Source organism: Porites lutea, chromosome 2 (genome assembly GCF_958299795.1).
Source record: "Porites lutea chromosome 2, jaPorLute2.1, whole genome shotgun sequence".
In the NCBI taxonomy this organism is placed as follows: Eukaryota; Metazoa; Cnidaria; class Anthozoa; order Scleractinia; family Poritidae; genus Porites; species Porites lutea.
In genome coordinates, this window is record NC_133202.1 from 5,865,504 (window position 1) to 5,884,237 (window position 18,734).

Below are 18,734 nucleotides of genomic sequence, written 5' to 3' on the forward strand. Positions count from 1 at the left end.
AACTGGTGCGCAAAAAATCGAGCTTGGCTACTAACTTAGTTGAAAAAAGAGTGCCATTTGAACACTTGGTTTTAACATAATTCCTGTATGACAAAGGATTTCGAAATGGACAAATTGTCTTCAATTTTGCAATAGTAGCGTTAATCTTGAAAGTTTTTTCCCATTACCTTTCAAAGTTTTAGACAGGAAACACTCCTTTGAAGTTTTGAGGTTTTAAATCATTCCAGAGTCAGATGATTTAGTTTGACGAAATTAAAGTTCAACGTAGGATGTACTCATGACTATACACTAACTCCATCAAAAATGCTAAGCCGGTTCGAGTATTTTGTTTTTGATATTATTTATTTGTTTACTTAATATTTCATTATTTCGTTTCATCGTAAACTAATTAAGGCAATAGAAAATCATCGGACGTCAGTATGCTATAGTACTATTATGTCAGATCCGTCCGGCCCGACCCGCAACTGAATCTGCGCGCATTTTTTACAATCGGATGTTTTAAAGAGTTCTATTCTTGGTCTTGAACGTGAAGGAATCAAGAATCTAGCTAATTTCCCAATATGAAAAAAATATTCCTCCAACCGCAAGGATCACATTGGGGCGAGTAAGTCTGGCTAATTGAGTGACTCAAGAGGAAACAATCTGCACTATGCATATATCTCTTTAGTAACGGCACGCAATACTAGTGACCAGTTTTGTTTTGGTAAGTAATAACTAGATATGGTCAAAGTATTCCTTAGAGAGATAGGAATAGGATTATTTTCCCTTCACCTGTGGTTCAAAATCAACACTTTGAGAAGAAAACAACGGCATTAGGCATTCGTGTTTATAAAACTAAGTTCCGTGTACGTGCGGAATTAGCCGCCGGCAAGGAAGACAGCAAAATGTAATCCAATATAAACTTGAACCATTTTGAACGAGACTGGAGCAAAATTAGTTTAAACCGAGTGTCCTACGGAAGTAGGCAAGGTATCTGTACGGATTATAATGATCAAAATAAGACCCCTGGATAAATCAGTGTACGCTGGGGTATATGGAGCCGGCCATTATTCATCAGTTGGAGGCATATATCGCACTGTTTCACAGCAGCTTGAGAAAAAGATTTGTCATTAATTTGATATCTGCGGCTTTGAGAGTTGGCTGGATGGCAAGACGCGCAGATAAGAATTTGATTGCTGCGCTTAGCTCAAGCCTTCCGTCATTAGCTAATCATAAACTTCATCGGACGGCTTAACTTTCAATGAGCAAGAGAAGCGAAAAACACCTTTCCTGCTTAACTTTAACTAATTTTCGGGAAAGCTGGAGAGACGCGGCAGAGACGCTCTTAATGGTCACACTACGGGATGTTTAACCACGGAAGAAAGGTTCAACCCCATCTAACTACTCAAAGGGCTTCGGAATGCAATCTACGGCTTCATTTACAGGAGTTCATCCGATTCGCAATCCTCTTGAATCTATTCCAAACGACCAATTTCCGCAAGAGAATTCACTACACCGTCAAGTTTTCCCGCTGAAAGGTGGATTGTTTGCTTTGTTAATAGTCCTCTTGTAAATTAATGTTTTTGAAAACAAGACATTCAGTTATGAAAACACATCCTAATTATGATTTAAGGGTCAAACAAGCCGAGATGATTAATAAGTGTCACTGCGCGATGATGGCTTGTGACCGCGTGTAGTATGGAAACCATACGTTCCCTGAGGCAATAGCAATTCAAGACAAGATTCAACAGCTACAAGTATCAGCAACTTACGTCGTTAACCTCCATGTTTTTTTCGAAATGATGAGCTCTTCTTAAAAGGCCTATGTCAGAAGGATATTGCTGTTTGAGGTCAATTCTGTGCTGAAGTCATTACTTAGTATCTTTACTCACACACAAAACAGACTGAGAAGACAAACAAAACTAACTCCGGGGGGGGGGGTCCTTCCTTATAAGAGGCTAATGGGGATGTGCCACTGGATGGGGTCGCATTTTCATGACTGGAGTGACTATAATGGGGTCGCATTTTCAATAGAGTTACTAGAATGGGGTCGCACATTTTCTGATTTTGGGGGTAAGACAGTTCTTCTTATAAGCAGTTAGCAAACGTGCCAGAATGTTTGTACTGTTGGTGAAAAGTAGAGTGTTCTTCATTTGATATAAGGTAGATACATAAAGAGAAAGTGACTAAGTTGGGATCGCAAAAATTACATATTTTCCCAAGAGTGACTAATATGGGGTCTATAATTGGCCACAGAATAGACTATAATCGGGTAGGGGCTCTGAACGGCCAGCGGCACATACCCAGCAAAATTAACCCAAGTTACCCCCCCACCCCCCGGGAACAAAACATAATATTTTTTTGTCATTTTTGCAAGCAAAACCAGAAGAAGACGGAAGAAGAAGACCACGCCTGTCCCGTTCGGATTTCCTAGCTGAAAGTCTAGTGATGCGAAAATTATAGGGATCAAAACTTACCTTTTCGAATTTTTCAGCCAGAAATTCTTGGTGACCTTTTTAGGGTAAAAATCCGTTAAAAATGGGCTATTACAGTAGTTTTTAGATGCTCGAAAATCCTAGGAGAGGCAGGCAAGCAAGAAATTTTACAACAAATGTTCCGAAAATTCTAGCTCTCAAATCGTGTTCCGAACAGATATTTTCCGAAAATTGACGTTGGGTGCCCCTGGATATTTTTTGAAATCAACTGGTGCGAAGACACGTTTCAGCTGTTTAACCCTTTAAGCCCTAAGAGTGATCAGCATCAAATTTCTCCTTGTAATATCAATGCTTTGTAAAACCGAGTGGTCATGAGAATCACGTACATGATCACACAAGATGAATGTGCTTGATATTTTATCAACTTCTCCCCACTACTTCTGTGGGAAATGAATAGGGGCAACAAATGAGAATTCAAATTTTGACCTTAACGTGCCATAACCCCTTTAAGGCAGGCGGTTTCTATTGAGACCCTTGTCTTTGTGAGTTTTGCCAGAAAATGTGTTATCATTTTAAAACCAAGACAAAACTGACCGCCAAAATTGATGAGAGGAAAGAAATGTAAATCTACTGAGACAAAATAACGGCTGAGACGTTTTATCAGCAGAAGCGCGTTTTATTTCTTAATCTTAATCCTCGTCCATCCTAGACGGGCTCTTTTTCCGCAAACTAAGGAAACTACTGTTGTGTCTTTCCTGTAAAAAGTTTACATTTTTCCGAAAATGGCTGTTTGGTACTTGGAATTAGCAATGGGAACTTTGGAAAACAACACTTCATTACTTTACTGGCAAGTGTGTCACAATAAAAATTCCAATAAGGTATTTTGTGAAGTGCCAAAAAACAAGGAAGGCCATGTGACAAAATCGACGAACATCGAGTCTTCAGTTCGTCAACAGTGCGTAGTCTAACTCGAAAGTAAGAACTACGTGTTTTCAGAAATGACTCTGGCATTCGCGCCAACTGCACAAGGGAAGCTTGCAGATAATGCAAAAGTCTGTAAAAAGATTTAAAAATAAAAAATACCGCACCAGGTGGTACGGTGAGGTCTCAGTTGGGGTTGTTCCTCTTATTAGTCAAGGTCAGGAAAGAAAACAATTGCAAGTCGCATTTGTGAGATTAAAAGCGACATAGATAAGAAGTTAAATGAGCATGTGAGAGCCGAGTCAATACAGAGAATTAAACTAGCGATTTAATCTGCTCATGATCTGTCTACTCACAATCTACAATCGGCGACTCAAGTGTTGTCCTCAAAAGGGGTAACTTCGGAGAACAAAATAATCCACACTCCTTCCCTCCATTCAAAGTTGGGGCGTTTGTCTTGTTTTCTACAGACAGCTCGAACTGCGGTACAATGTTACATGGATGGGTTTGAGGGAAAAAATGCTTTATTTTTCCCTGTTTAAGTTGGCAAAACCTCGGAGAGGCTGGTTAGGGCAAAGTTTCTCCACTAATTAATGTGCCGATTATAGGTGCCGGCTCAATGCAGTGTGGAGTTAGGAAGCGGTACTGAAGTTCCTTCAACAGGATTGTACTCCTAATCAGTCAAGGTCACAGAAGAGAAAGCAACTCATCTTTTGCGCGGATCAGTAGAGATTGAGATAAGAACTAATAAGGGCGGTTGAACACCAGAATTAACAAAGAACTGACACTAACCGAAGCCTGTTTTATCAGTTTTGAGAGGCGGTACTTCATGGTTATCTTGCGCCATTAAAATTTTCCCGACAAATAGCAAACAATAACAATAAATATAGGTGTGTACTAATATGATTCAAGGAGACTGCGTAACAAGCTTTCTGAATTTAACTGACCTCGATGCCAATACGTGTGTCGAAGACTTAAACTTTGTAGCTTATTTCACAGACATAACGGAAACTCGAAATACGACAAAATAATGCGAATAACAAGATAAAAAGAAACATTAAAATCCGCCAAAGATAAACAGATGGTGACTACTTAATCAACAAAAGCATGCATGTGAGACAACTACGACGAATAAAATAATCCCCTTCACTGCAGAGAAACAAAATTTTATGATCAAGCGAATCTGAATAGCCCCATCAGCCCTAACTTTATCATAAATTCCGGTACATGCGCACTTTTACTTCTTTGGCGTTACAAGGTTAAGAAGTTGAAAGAATACCAGAGGGAGGAGAATTGCCAATAACAATAAATTCTCCCAAATAATACCATAAGAAATGTCTTGATGACGGTGTGGAGATATTGCATGTCGATCAGTTTCTCTCAGTTCATGAAGCAATAGTAATAGAATCAGGAGCATTATCCCAGGGTAACTAACAGAATTAGGCTTCAAGCAGTATATTTAACGAGAAAGAAACTAATATTAAGCAAGAATGACTCTTAAGGCGAATAGGTCAGCATATTAGTTTTGTCTATTATAAAGGATAGTTAAGAGATTCTGAAGGGAAATACACCAACAGAATTGTGTGACGTAATTTATTGACTAACAGAAAAAAAGGCAAATAAAACAAACACGTTGAACTAAAGGCAATGAAGATTTTTTTTTGGAAAAATGTAATTAAAAAATGACAATAGATGTTCAGATGTACTAAAGATCTATTTGACATAAATGCATTAAGTTTTTTTAGTCTGGCTAATTCATTATTTGTGTCCAGGGTACAGCGTCCAAAAGCCTTATGTAATTTCAGTATAGAAAGAATGACTAGTGGTAATAAATGTATTAAAAAAAATGAAAAAGGGTGAACTGCTGCAAAATTCACAGATAAGAAAGAAATGTAATTTCACCTCAAATACACAAGTGAAAACTTGGATTTACAGGAAAAAACGTTTCCAAGAAAACAAAGTAACAAACGTTTTGCAGACAATGCTACCTCCTCCGAAGGAAAAGTAAACCATGTTCTAATTTGAATGCTGTAATTAACTGGGACTGTGAAAAGGACATAAATCTTTGTATATCTTGCATGAAATTAAAAATCCTGGTACATTTTGTGAGGAAGCTCCGAGGTCAACAACAACATTGAACAATCCACCTTTACACTGGCTGCAAGTTGTTTTGTAACAATTGTTCACCTACAAACAACGAAAACACTTCTTTACTTGAGATAATCTAGGGAGCTTGCAAAATTTAATTTGAATTTATGATGTGTATTAAATCGTTTTAGTTCTTGACCAGTTATTTATTAATGGCCTTTACATATACATTCTTTTGACTGAACATAAAATTGATGTTTTTAAACAAGTTTCAAGCAGGTCATTAATCGCTCATATTTTATATCTTTGCAAATAAATTCTCATGGTAAATTTTTGTGTTTTTTCTTTGTTACTATCTTATGCGCCACAAGAACCCTCTAGAAATATTTCCCTATGGTCACCCCCCCTCCCCTCTGGAAAATTAGGCAAATTGACCCCCCTCCCCCCAGGGAAAATCCGATCCTTCCCGTGGGGGGGGGGGGGGGGTATGGATATTTTCTGGAACCACACATAATCATTTGTCTAGTCAATTTTTTGTCAATATAGTTAGCACCACTGCTGGATTTATAAAATGATGATTATGAATAATGATTATGAATGCAGTTAAAGATTCAACTCATGCAGTTCCATCTCTCTTGTGATGATCTTCTTTTCATTTAGATGAATTTATAACTGCAACAAAGCTTTTGCATATTCAATATCACCAGTGATCAGCAAAAAAATCTGTTTACATTCCTATTCCTCTCAAAACAAGATATTTTTAAGGAAGGTCAAGTAGTACAAACTTTCATAAATTTGCTTTTGCAAATGGCTATAAGTGGCATTGAAACTTGACAAAATGCTTGGTAACTTTCCTTAAGAATGTTGTTGGTTATTAGTAAGTCTTACTTCAATCTTGTTGATAAATAATACCTTCCTTTCTTTAAGGTAACAACTTGCTTTTGCATTCGAGCATCAGTCACTGTTCTTTTATGAAAATTTTACATAACGAACAGAGGAGTACACCTGCTATATTAAACCATATTTTGGCTCTATAATGCTTTGGCATTATAACTCAAGCCAGGGATAGGCTATATTTGCTGGATGTATACGCAAATGTTTCAGGTAGGGTCACCATTATCACTTTCTAATTGTAGAATGCATCAGCCACACTTTACCACTGATGCACTTGTAATGTCGTAAGCTACAAAAATAACAACTTCTATTATCACAGTGATGAACAAGATAATTTTATCAATTATGGTTCATCTTGCCAAATTATTACAATATAAGAAATTCAACTTTCAATTATTATATTTTCAAATTGAAAAATGCTAAGAAAGCAATAGTTTCTGAAAATAGCAGGGCTAAAAAGCAAGTAAAAATTCAGCTTGCCCTTTGGACAAGCAGCTTTCACATTTTGCTTGCCAAGGCCATTAGTTGGTTGCCTTAGTTAATGATTAAGTTACATAATACAAGATGACTTGCTCTGGACCCTTGTCTATCAGGCAAGTGACCTTAAGAAGCTTCTTACCTAGCAAGAAAATCTACTTGTCCTAGGTGACCAGACAGGACTGTTTTCAAGCCCTGAAATGGTTACCATTTTGAATGCAGACATTCTTTTGGTCATTGCTTCTCTCCACCGAAAAAGTAACCTTTTTGGGTGGAGAGATCGAAGCAACGACTGGAAATACTTCTGTGTTTACAGACTATGAAATGGTTGCCTGCGTGCAGACGTCTCCTATTTCCTTTGTTGCACGCGGAAAAGGGACGTCTGCGTAAGGCTGTCGCTAATCGTGTTCCAGCGTCCCGCTGGGTTCCCAAGATCTTGGGAACATTCTGTGATAGGTTGACACACAGTGCGCATTGTTCGACTTAACGCTGATTCGTTGTTTTCGAATCTGGTCTGATAATGTATGCGGTGATTTATGTAATCGGGGTTTTCCAGTCAAAACAAATAAAAACATGTGCCATTCTGTGCAGACCGTACAAAAGCGGCGTGGACTTCACACCAGGCAGGCATTTCGGAGAAAGCCAGCCAAAAAAACTAAAATCTTTATTTAGCCGTAACAAACAGAGGTCAAAGAAAATTTAAACCCTTTAGAACTGCATCTGAAATCAAATCCTATCAGGAACACCCACAGAAGCATAAACCATAGGAAATGATTACTCAGTGTGCATGTAACAAGCCTGCTTCATGACCTCTAAATGTAAGACTTAGTGCGGCAAAAACGAGATTTACTCAGTCAAAATTTAGACTGCTACATGCACTGTGTAGTGCGAGGGAGAAAAGAAGAAAAACCTCTGTTCAAGCAGACTCTCAAGGTCACGTTTCGCATTATCACGAGCTTATGATGTTGTGTTTGGCCTGTCAACTCTTATTACTAACCGGATATTATTTCACAATTTATGCGAAATAGAATTCCCTGCCAGCGGGACGCTGGAACACGATTAGCGACGGCGTTACGCAGATGTCCCTTTTCCGCGTGCAACAAAGGAAATAGGAGACGTCTGCACGCAGGCAAATGAAATGGCCGTTGAGCTTTATTTGAAACAAGAAACTAAGTTTAAAATTAGGAATTTTTTTCCAAGATATCATGATAATTTGAATTCTCATAAACAGATTTTTCTGATTATAATCAATGATTGATTGGTTTGGTCAATCCGATTATATGAAATCTCAACTGATTTCCAACACTACACTCTTCTGATAAGTAAGTTTACTCCTTAAACAAGGTGTTTATTTCTGTATAAATACCATGGTAGCTGTCAAGGTTGCTTCTTTTGAATTTTTTCTCCCTATTTTTACCCCACAGAAAACTTATCTTAGAGAAAAGCAGCCAAACATACAATATTTTATTCTTAACCCTTGAAGCCCTAAGAGTGATCAGCATCAAATTTCTCCTTGTAATATTAATGCTTTGTAAAACCGAGTGGTCATGAGAATCACATACATGATCACACAAGATGAATGTGCTTGATATTTTATCAACTTCTCCCCACTACTTCTGTAGGAAATGAATAGGGGCAACAAATGCGAATTCAAATTTTAATCTTAGGGTTTAAAGGGTTAATGAGGTAAAAGGCCTAATCCTGCAGAAAAAAGAACAAGTGTAACTCCAACTGTGAAGCCTGGTATTAACAATATTATTAAAAACATTTAACAAGGAGACTCTTGTGAAAGGTTTTAACCCAGGAGTCATTTCATAAGTAGGTGGAGCATGATCGTCCAGGTGATTGTAGTCCTGAATAGGACTGTTGTTGACATGAGTGACTGTGCAGTAGTCATCTTCAGAGTCAGAGTGAATGGTATTAAAGTCTGGCCATTGACCTGATTGGTCATAATATTGCGACTTAATTGACCAATCAGGTCAATGACCAGAGTTAAATACCATCAACTGATATGATACAACTCACTTTGACTCTGAAGATGACTACCACACAGGTTGGCAAAATGTTACAGTAGTCACTGTCAACAACAGTTCTATTCAGGACTACATCACCCAGATGATCATGCTCCACCTACTTAACAATACTCTTACCAAAGTGATTGGAAAGACTCAACCAATGAGTGTTTAAATACCTACAGTAGAATCCTAATTTCTCTAACACTAAACTTCTCAACCTGCTGATAATTCAAACCAGAGATGAGTCCCTTCTCTAAGACACTGTCATTTTATACCCATCTTTGGGAAGCAATTTTTTAATCACCAAAATGTGTGAAAAATAGGGATTCCACTGTGCATGTACATACCTCATGGCAAAATCAAGGCTTTCTGAGAGCGTGACATTTTTTCTTGTGACCAGCCTTCCAGTCCTTCTTTTGACACTCCAGCGTACAATAGACAACAGCTTTACATCCGCCACACTTCAACAGGTTGACATCTTCGCTAGCCATCTGCCCACAGCAGAAGCAGTGATGCATTTCTAGGGAGGCATTCTTCCTCCATATGGTTTCCTTGAAGTCAGCAACCATCCTCACCTTTAACATGGTATAAATCTCACCACAAGCAAATTTGCACAATTGTGCTAGATGGGGGCATTTTGCAAACTCCTCATGGTTGTCAACATCCATAATCTCTTCATAAATGTACATGTCATGACACAAGATCATGTCACTTATCAGTTCACCAGAGTTATCCATGAACAGAGCCGCTGTTAATGTTACATTTCCTTCTGATGAGCAGCTGAGGAATGAGACAGGGTTTCTTCCACTGGATAACAAATCAACAACATAATCTTGAAATTTTGCAAGGTCTTGACAAGCGCATTCTTTTTTGTTGCAAACAGATTGAGAGGAATCACTGTTTTGACAAGGAGGAAGGTCGTTTCTTAGATAACTCCCGTACACTTTCTTTGTTGCAGCAAGTAAATCATTAAAACTTGCAGAGAGAACTTTCTTCTTCTCTTTATCTGTCTTGCCCTGCCACTTAAAAAGGAACTGGTTGGCAATGGAAGGAGCCACAGACATTGCAGTCATAACTGAGCTCAACTGGTGTAAGGAGGTTGTGTCGTCATGAAGACTAGCATACTGAGGCACTTCTTGAATCTTATAAATATTTTGGATTATCTGAGATTCAAAAGCCCTCTTGAAAAGTTGTCCAACGTCACTGATAGTTCCCTCTGAAAGTTTCTCATTGCAATGCTTCGACATCAACTCTTGCAAGATTATTCTACAGGATTCTCCCCATCCATATGGATCAAAATTCTCACTGTCAATAGCTTTGACAAACAAAACTACTGCTTCATCAACAAGAGCTTCTGTCATTGGAGGAGTTGGTTTCTTCTTCCAGTAAAGATTCACAAAAGAGTGTTCTAGGAAGATTTCAAGGCTGTCTTTTAAGCTATACTCAACAGCAGTCTGAAACTTGCTCAGATCTTTAATCTGCTTAACAATTGCCAGTGCTGTAACAAGAGTTTTCCTTGTAGCATCAGTTCCAATTTTCCCTTTTCCATCCTTCTCTACACAAGTTAAAATCCATGTTCCTGGAGAAGCATCACTTGTTTCTTTCTTTGCTGGAGCATGACAGATTTTGCACTGAGGACCTTTTGACACCTGCCAATCAACCTTGTTGAACTGCCCTTCGCACTCTCCCATTCTCGCCAGTTTGATTTGTGTTAGGTTAAGGAACAGTTCCACAACAGGAATCCTTGCATTTATTGTTCGCTCCGAGCTCTGGTCATCGCGAATCTTTTTGGCTGATTCAAGCATAGTGACACCCATTTTCAGATCTCCTTTCCAAGTATACCACAGTGCTTGATGTCTAGATATACCAACAAGTCTTTCAAAGTTCACAGGAATGCTGAACTTTTCTAGTGTTCTCTTCTTCCAGGCTGAGATCTTGCTCCTCTGATTGTTCACCTCGCTCATAAAGTCAATCATACCGCCACCACTAAGAAGTTGTCCAGATTCTGGGTAGTTTACAGGTGGAACGGGGAGGGGACATCCAAGATGCTCGAGTTCTGACTTCTCCAGCCACCAAGCATCAAACTCGCGGCGGCGAAGGTCTAAATGAGAAAATGTTTTCTTCACTTCGCTTCCTCCTTTAGCCATTACAAACTCTTCTTCGCTGCTGTAGGGACAAAAACGCGAAACACGCTCGTAGAATTCAAAACTTCGCTGTACTTCGTCTTCGCAATTTGAGAAGAGTTCAACCCCTCTTGCTTTTGCCTTCTCGTAGCAAGGAATAACCAAAAGTTTTGCTGCTTCCTCAATGGCAACTGGTTGAAAAACTGCTTTTCCCACGGCCAAACGAAAAGTACTCTCAAGTATTGGAACTAACTCGTTTTCTGTTAGTCTTTCCACGAGGAAGCCATCACGAATTTCACCCGCAACGTAGCACAAAATATTCACGAGGTCGTATGAAGGTTTTTGCCCTCTCTTGAAAATTCCATAAACAGAGAAAATGCCTCTTCCATCTACATTTGATGCATACGCTACGCCGTGCTTGTATTTTGACAAAGTTCTCGGGGAAAATTTTAAACCAGGAGCCATTTTCACGTTTTCTCAACGTCCTCGAAAGTTCGCCACCAGTGCTTTCGCGCTAAAAAATTAAATTTCCATGCGCGAAGAGCACGATGGGCCAGTAACATTTATGTACTCATCGGGGTCTAGAGAGAGGAAAAAGTTGTCGTATTTTGCCAGAATCAATTCGCAGAAAGTTAGAGCAAATAATTCAAGACATTTATAAATACTTCTGTGCATTTAAAAACTATGGTAGCTTTTGCCTCGTGCAGTAACTTAATGAATTTCAAGGAGCCTTAATTTCTGACGCTCTCTACTAGTCCCCACCCTGTTAGTAAAATTTGGCGGGAAACGCTACCCACGTGGTGTATGACAGTTTCTCAAATTCCAAGTGACAGCTGCAAAATGGCGTCCTTGCCTGATGGTTATGAATTGGGCTGTTACTCGTCTGCAAACTTTACCAAGGAACTTTTATACAGGTACAAATATGGCGTAGCATGTGTTTCGAATGTGGACGGTAGAGGGAATATGTCGATTTACTCCGTGATGAGGAGGCAGGGAAAGAGACCAAAACCTATCTTCGATTATGCCAACATTCTGGGTTATGTCGGCGGCGAGATAAGAGATGGTTTCTGCAATGCAAATCTAAAGGAAGGCGAAGCTGTTCGGTTAATGCAGACGCACGTTGATCTTTCACAAGGGCGAACCATCAGAATGGTGTACTGTCCCGTCGAAGAGGTTTCCGCTTTGTTCGTAGTGCCGTTGCACCAAAAAGCGCTCTCAGTGGGCTTGGATTTTCCTGACAAGAGCACTGCATGTGCTTTTGAGTACTTCAAGGAGGTTGCCAAATACTGTCCCTATAAGAGTGTAGAGGAGTATTTTGATGCCAAACTTGGAAAAAGCCCACGAAATGTCGATAATAAGAACTTCAGTAACTACAGAGCTGAATTAGAATCATGGTGGCTAGAAAAGTCTGAGTTATTGTACCATGACTGTCCTTTACCATCCCAGCCCCCTACTCTTAACCTGTCCAGCCTAAGTTCCATGACAAGTGCAGAGGAATTCATGTCAGGGTTCTTGCAACAGGCCACCCAGTGGAGCCGCAACTATGACGATTCAGAGTCTTGGAAGAAAACTGTGGTGCAAAAGTTCACTTCTGCACTTAACTATGAAAGATTTGGAGGCATGGCCAGGCAGCAAGCTTTGTGGTACATATGGATGGGTGATACTGAAAGAGCTAAGGTTATGGTAGATGCCTGGGAAGGGCTAGAGAAAGACAAGAAAACAGCAGCTCTCCTTGATGTGAACAATGTTGTCATTGATCATATTCTTGGTGCAACCCTGGCAAATCTCTCAAGTCGAGGAATGTGTCTCGGTCAGAGCATTATTGATGCCAGATTGACCCCTAAAGGCCAATGTGACACCTGTTTGAGTCCTGTATCCCCAACAAAGAAACGCCAAGGTCTCAACGTCATGACTTGTGTCGACAAAGATGCAAATGGTGAGTTTGGCTGCAAATCTATGCGTGAGAATGTGGCAAAATTGCTCTTTGCTGTGTCTAAGTTTGGAATAAATAAAGATTTCACTTTTTCTGCCATACACTGCCTGAAAGAAGCCCTCCACACCTTCCTCGAGCATTCCTTCCAGGTTCTGTTTTGGAGAATCAAGCCTACAAATCCCATGACAGTAGCTACTGAGAAAGAAGCAGTGCCAAGGTTCATACAGTTGCTGAAAACTAAGGAGAAGCTAGATGTGCCTGAATGGGTAAATTCCTGTAGTGTTGTGTTAAGTGAGGCTCTTTCTAATCATTGTAGCAGGAAGCTTGGTGAAAGAGATGTCAAGAAGTTGTGTGACTTGTTCCGCTCAAAGATGAAGAAGGTTGTGGCAGAGTTCAAAAAACTGGTCAAAGAAGATGCTTCCACAAACCCAGCTGAAAAGTTGACTGAAGAAGATGCCAGTATGGATCTTTTCAGAAAAACTGTGGCTCCATCTATGGCCCAGCAATTCAAGCATAAATGGAGGCTCTTTTCTGACTCTAAAAGGAAGAAGCTGTTGACAGTGGATGCAAAATGTCTTGTTCAAGCTTGCAGTGAAACGTTTGAGCAGATGGAGTTGATAGGTAACAGATGTGGCATGGAAGGTAAAGCAGGACCAATGAAAAGCAAGAGCGAGACAGAAGAGTCAACAGCAACAACCATGGTTGAAAATGGAAATGCTGAGGGGGATGATTACAAAAAAAATGCTTCAAATCTTTCATCTGATGCAACATTACCAACAGGTTTACCAGAGGAAGATGAAAGAGAAAGGAAGCCACCTGAAAAGTGTGCTGATGAGTCCTGTCCTTGCAAGGATAGTCACAAGTTTTGGCAACACTTGGTTGGCGTTTTATCTAGTAAAAAAAATCCCGTTCCATTCTATAATTGCCTTGTCAGTGGAGATTTAGTGTTGAAGGAAGAGCATTGCCTGGACCAGGAAGGAGAATTCTTTGATAAAATGGTGGATATGAATGAAGAGCTGTTTGCACATGGCTCCACCTGTACAATCAATGATGAAGTGTTCTCTGATAAGTGCCCTAGGCTTTGTTTGCTTTGTTGTATTACATGTCATCGTTTGTTGCCAATGCTGATGGAGAATGTCATCAATATGTTTGGAGAAATAGAAAGAAAGGACAACATCAGATTTGAATGCCAACCCTGTCAAGCTTGTGGCACCCTTGAGAGTCAGCCTGGAGACTTCAAGCGTTGTGGTGGTTGCAGAAGTGTTTTTTATTGTGGTCGGAAGTGTCAAGCGCGTGACTGGAAAGCTGGTCATAAACAGCAGTGCAAAGCACAAAACAAAGGTGTTTAAACCGGTAAAAAAAACAACTTTTACCTTAACCCTTTCATGACTCCCAAAAGTGAGAAAAGTCAAAATCTGACAAAATTTCCAAATTTCATTTTGTAAAAATGCTGAGAAGCAGAAAGTGTAGCATCCTGTAAAAGCAGTAAGAAAGACATTTCATCTGAATGGTCACATAGTATGATTTCATGCACAGACTCAAAAGTTACAACTATCCAATTGTTTACTATAAAATGAAATTGATAATATTGTGTTGTTTCTAAAAATAACCATACTCTACACTATGGGTACAGCATACATTTGGCAGGGTTTTCATTAAGAATTCTAGTAGCAGGAGAAAGGTGTAATGTTACAGGAGAATATTTTGTAAGAGGTTCCTCATGTGAGTAAAAATAGTACCAGACGTCAGCCGGAGAATTTTTCATAGTAAATGGAAAATTCACCAATCTCCGATGCCTAATGAACACCCTGATTTGGTTTGAACCCTTCCACCCCTCTCAAAATTCCAGCGTAGCATCAAACTTTGCTATAAAAATTTCACTTTGAACCCCTCCCCCCCCTGCCCCCCTCCCCATAGGGATTTCCAGTTACTCTCCATGGGCTGGGTGTAGAAGTTTTCTGGAACAAAACATTTTGTTATTGAAAATTTGGTTTGAAAATTTCTTGCAACCCATTCTCCCTCTGTCAGATACAGTGGCCAATTTATTAGCTTGTACTGTCAAACAAATGGACCAAAAACTTTTGATAGGTATGTGCAGCTTGTGTGGAGCTTGTTTCCTGAATATAAGGCCAGGATCCACACTTAGAGAATACTATGACATTTTGAGGAAAGGCCTGTTATGTCATGTTATAGAGCAGTTTTCACTTGACTGTCGTAAAACCAAAACCAAAGTAAATACACTAGCCAACCAAAGGACGTAGTAAAGCCAAAACCAAAACCAAAACCAATCCCAATTCGACAGTCAAGTGAAAACCGCTCTAACTGTGAAGATACTTTGACATTTGCTTTAGATTATCATTATTTATTTTTACTTCGCAGAGGACTGGATCAGTGAGTAGATATTTTGCCTCTCTGTTTACTATAATTATGAATCCTCTGATGCCATACCACATTCAATGGACACTGCCAATGAAAAGACAACATTGCCAAGATAAGCCTTTGATGCTGTAAGCACCTATTTTCCCACTATTTATATGGAACAACATTTTTTGTTACACTTTATTTAACACTTGATAATTAGTTGTTATTCACTTTATTGTCAACATCATAGAGTTGTAGATGTAAACATCACGTGCGGTCCAAACTCCATTACCAGGAAAGCTGTAGGTGACACAGAATGTGACGTTTTAGTGTTTACTCAATAATATTGAATTAAAAGAGATGTCTAGTTTGACAATTGAAATACTGAAATCTGCGAGTGGTAAATAAGGATTAGTTTGTTAATACCACAGTGACTGTACTGCAAAACCAACTCATTGAAAGATAATGTCCCATGTTACCTTTGGCTTTCCTTGTAACATGAGTTTGGGCCACCTGTGGTTGGCACATTCAAGGGAGTCAGTTGGTTGGACCTAAAGCTTCAAAAGATTAAAACTGAACAAATTATTTCCAAGGCTGCTGAAAGAGAGATCTGAACAAGTCTGCAATGACTAAAAAGATCTCAAGCCCAACTTGAACCACTAGGGTGTTATCATAGCAACGTTTTTAGGCTGATGGTAAACTGTTAATGTTTTGTTAAATTAGCCTCTTAAGTTTCCATTTTACCATAGGCAAGTAATAACCTTAATTAAAGCAAGAAAATAATAATTTGACCAGATTGAATTCATTTTAGAATGGCTTCAGCTTTACATGTATATCCAAGTTCAAAGTTAAGGATTTTTTTTAAATTAAGCTCAACAATTTTAATGTAGATTTTGTTTGGCCATTAAAGAAATGATTTTGAGGCTCATGACTATACAATATTTGCAACTAAGGGACAAATCTGGGAAGTTAAGAAACACAATGGAGCTTATTGAGCTTGTACGAAAGTAATGTACTATTTATAGTGCCACTGGGAAAACCATGAACACTTGTGGTTTAGTTTTCTTACGCCAGATTGGCTTTTCTCTTGCAAGACAATAATATTCGTGGGATATTTCAAGTGTCCATAGCTTTCCTGGTCGCACTGTAAAGTGGGTCAAGAATGTGTTTTATGTCTATGTAGTAGGTCAAAGTGAATTCAGATCAAAACGATTTCATCTTAGGTTGGTTCTCAATATTTTCCCTGTTTTCTAGCTCTAATAATATTATCCTTAACCCTTTAAGTCCCAATAGTGACCAACAACAATTTTCTCCTAACAATATCCATTCACTGTCAAGAGATAAAGTTATGAAAATTAATAAAATGATCATCATGGAGAAAATTCCATGATCTTTTATCAAATTCTCTCAACTAATTCCTTAAGGAAATCTATGGAGATCAGTTTGGAGAATTTGTATGTGGATGTTGGGGCTTAAAGGGTTAATCATGAATAATTAGGGCTAGGAGACAAAGGAAGTATAAGATTCCATCTAGGCTGAAACCATTTTTAACCTGAATTTCAAATTCACGTATGACATCTATATCAAAATATATATAACCAAGAGAAAAAAACTTGCTATTTTTGTCATATTCATTGATTTTTATACTGTTAATGCCATATTATTAAAAAACTTGCTATTTTTGTCATATTCATTGATTTTTATACTGTTAATGCCATATTTGTACATTTGACATACTAGAGTTTATTTGCTATATTGTTAAAGTCAAGAATCAGGTGATGGCATAGTATTTTAAATGAAGAAATTTGTTATTGCTTCAGTTTCAGTTTCTATTGAGTGATTATTTGAAATGATAATTTTCACAAACATCATAGTGATTACAAATAAAAGGTTATTGTGCGAGTCCAAAGGGGGTTACTACCCCATTATAGGCTATTCTGTGGCTATATTTTAGACCCCATCTTAGACGTTTCGGGGAAAAAAGTAATTTTTACAATCCCAACGTAGTCACTTTCTGTTTATGCATCTACCCTATATTTTAATTAAAACCCTACTGTTATGTTTGGGTGACCTGTGTCACACTAGAACAGGCTTGGCGCAGAGCCTTGATCCCAATTTCCTTTCTGTCTTTGTTGTTTGCTGTGCATCAGCAGCCTATTATGGTAAACTAAAAAGGCTCTAAGAGCAAAAGCCGCCTCCTCCACCCCCACCTTCATTAGAATTAACCCCTCCCCCCACCCCAACCAGCCCCAGGCTGTTCAATGTCTAAAACATTCCAGAGGACTAAGGACCTGGGGACGACACGCGATGCTTTTAGTGGTAAAATGGCGTCGTCGAAGAAGAAGGAAAAAAGAGACAAATCCAAGAACAAACCGATAGAATACTCCCTGGATACTCTGTCGAAATGTAAGCATGGCTTGGCCTGTGTGGCAAATATAGATGTAAGAGGAAATGTGTCAATCTACGCGCTTTTTAAAAGCTCAAAAAACGAGGACAAACCTTTGTTTCATTTCGCTTCCATATTGGGTTATGTCGGAGGCGAGTTTCGAGACGGATTTAGCCAAGAAGACTTGGAACATAGTGAAGCTGTCCGATTTATGCAATCACAGGTCTCTACCCTTGAAGAGAAGCGAATAAGAGTGGCTTTCGGGCCTGTGGAAGATGTTGCTGGCCTTTTCTTGCTTCCACTTTACACTAAATCAATCAAGAAAGGGTTTGGATTCCCCGATACCGAAACTGCTGGTGCTTTTGAATATTTTAAGCGAGCTGCACAGTATTGCCACTATTCCTCACCCGAGGATTGTTTTCGTTCAAAGCTGAGAAGTCTTTCGGGCCGTGACATTACAAAAGCTCGTGACACTGTATCAAATGAAATAGATTGGTCCATCGACGAGGTGGAGATTGAATTCCACAAGTGCCCATTTCCGCCCGATCCACCAAACTGGCCTGCTGCTTCAGGATTGGGCAGCATTCTGGAATGCCGTGTCATCCCAGAAATGTGGGAGCAAGCAACTTGGGTGATCAAAGCATATCAAGATTGTGAAACCTGGAAGAAAACTGCAGCAAAAAAATTGACAACCCCAGACAACTACGAGCGATTCAGTGGCATGGCCAAGCAACAAGCTTTGTGGTACATCTGGAAAGGAGAACTAGAAAAAGCTGCTGTTATGGTTCATTCTTGGCGTAGACTTGAAGATGACTGGAAAAAAGGAAATGTTCTTGATACAAAAAATCCAGCAATTGAGGTTATTTTGAATACAACACATAATGATCTGTCAAATGCAGGTTTATATCATGGATATAGTAAACCAGATGCCAGATTATTGCGTGAAAGTAAGTGTGATGTTTGCTCAAGTCCTGGATACGAGATAAATCTTGACGCTATAAGAGATCGTTATGGAAGGACATGCGTTGATAGAGAGGGTAAAGCTGAACTTGGTGCGGAAGAAGTGCGCGACAACATGGTTAAATTGTTGTTTGCTATTTTCACATTTGGCAGTAACCATGA

General features: G+C 39.1%; 2 protein-coding genes across 2 annotated transcripts; one reads left to right on the forward strand and one right to left on the reverse strand.

Annotated features, from left to right (window-relative positions):
- Window positions 1-4,611: 4,611 nt before the first annotated feature.
- On the reverse strand, window positions 4,612-11,401 carry LOC140927517 (uncharacterized). Its single transcript, XM_073377179.1, has 2 exons — window positions 9,157-11,401; window positions 4,612-5,522 (listed from the first exon to the last, which is right to left on the reverse strand). Exon 1 carries the CDS (start codon window positions 11,395-11,397, stop codon window positions 9,169-9,171), a length of 2,229 nt encoding a protein of 742 aa, XP_073233280.1. The 5' UTR covers window positions 11,398-11,401; the 3' UTR covers window positions 4,612-5,522; window positions 9,157-9,168.
- Window positions 11,402-11,695: 294 nt separating this feature from the next.
- Window positions 11,696-17,129, forward strand: LOC140927516 (uncharacterized). The gene is made up of 2 exons (XM_073377178.1): window positions 11,696-14,218; window positions 15,245-17,129. Exon 1 carries the CDS (start codon window positions 11,737-11,739, stop codon window positions 14,212-14,214), a length of 2,478 nt encoding a protein of 825 aa, XP_073233279.1. The 5' UTR covers window positions 11,696-11,736; the 3' UTR covers window positions 14,215-14,218; window positions 15,245-17,129.
- Window positions 17,130-18,734: the final 1,605 nt, after the last annotated feature.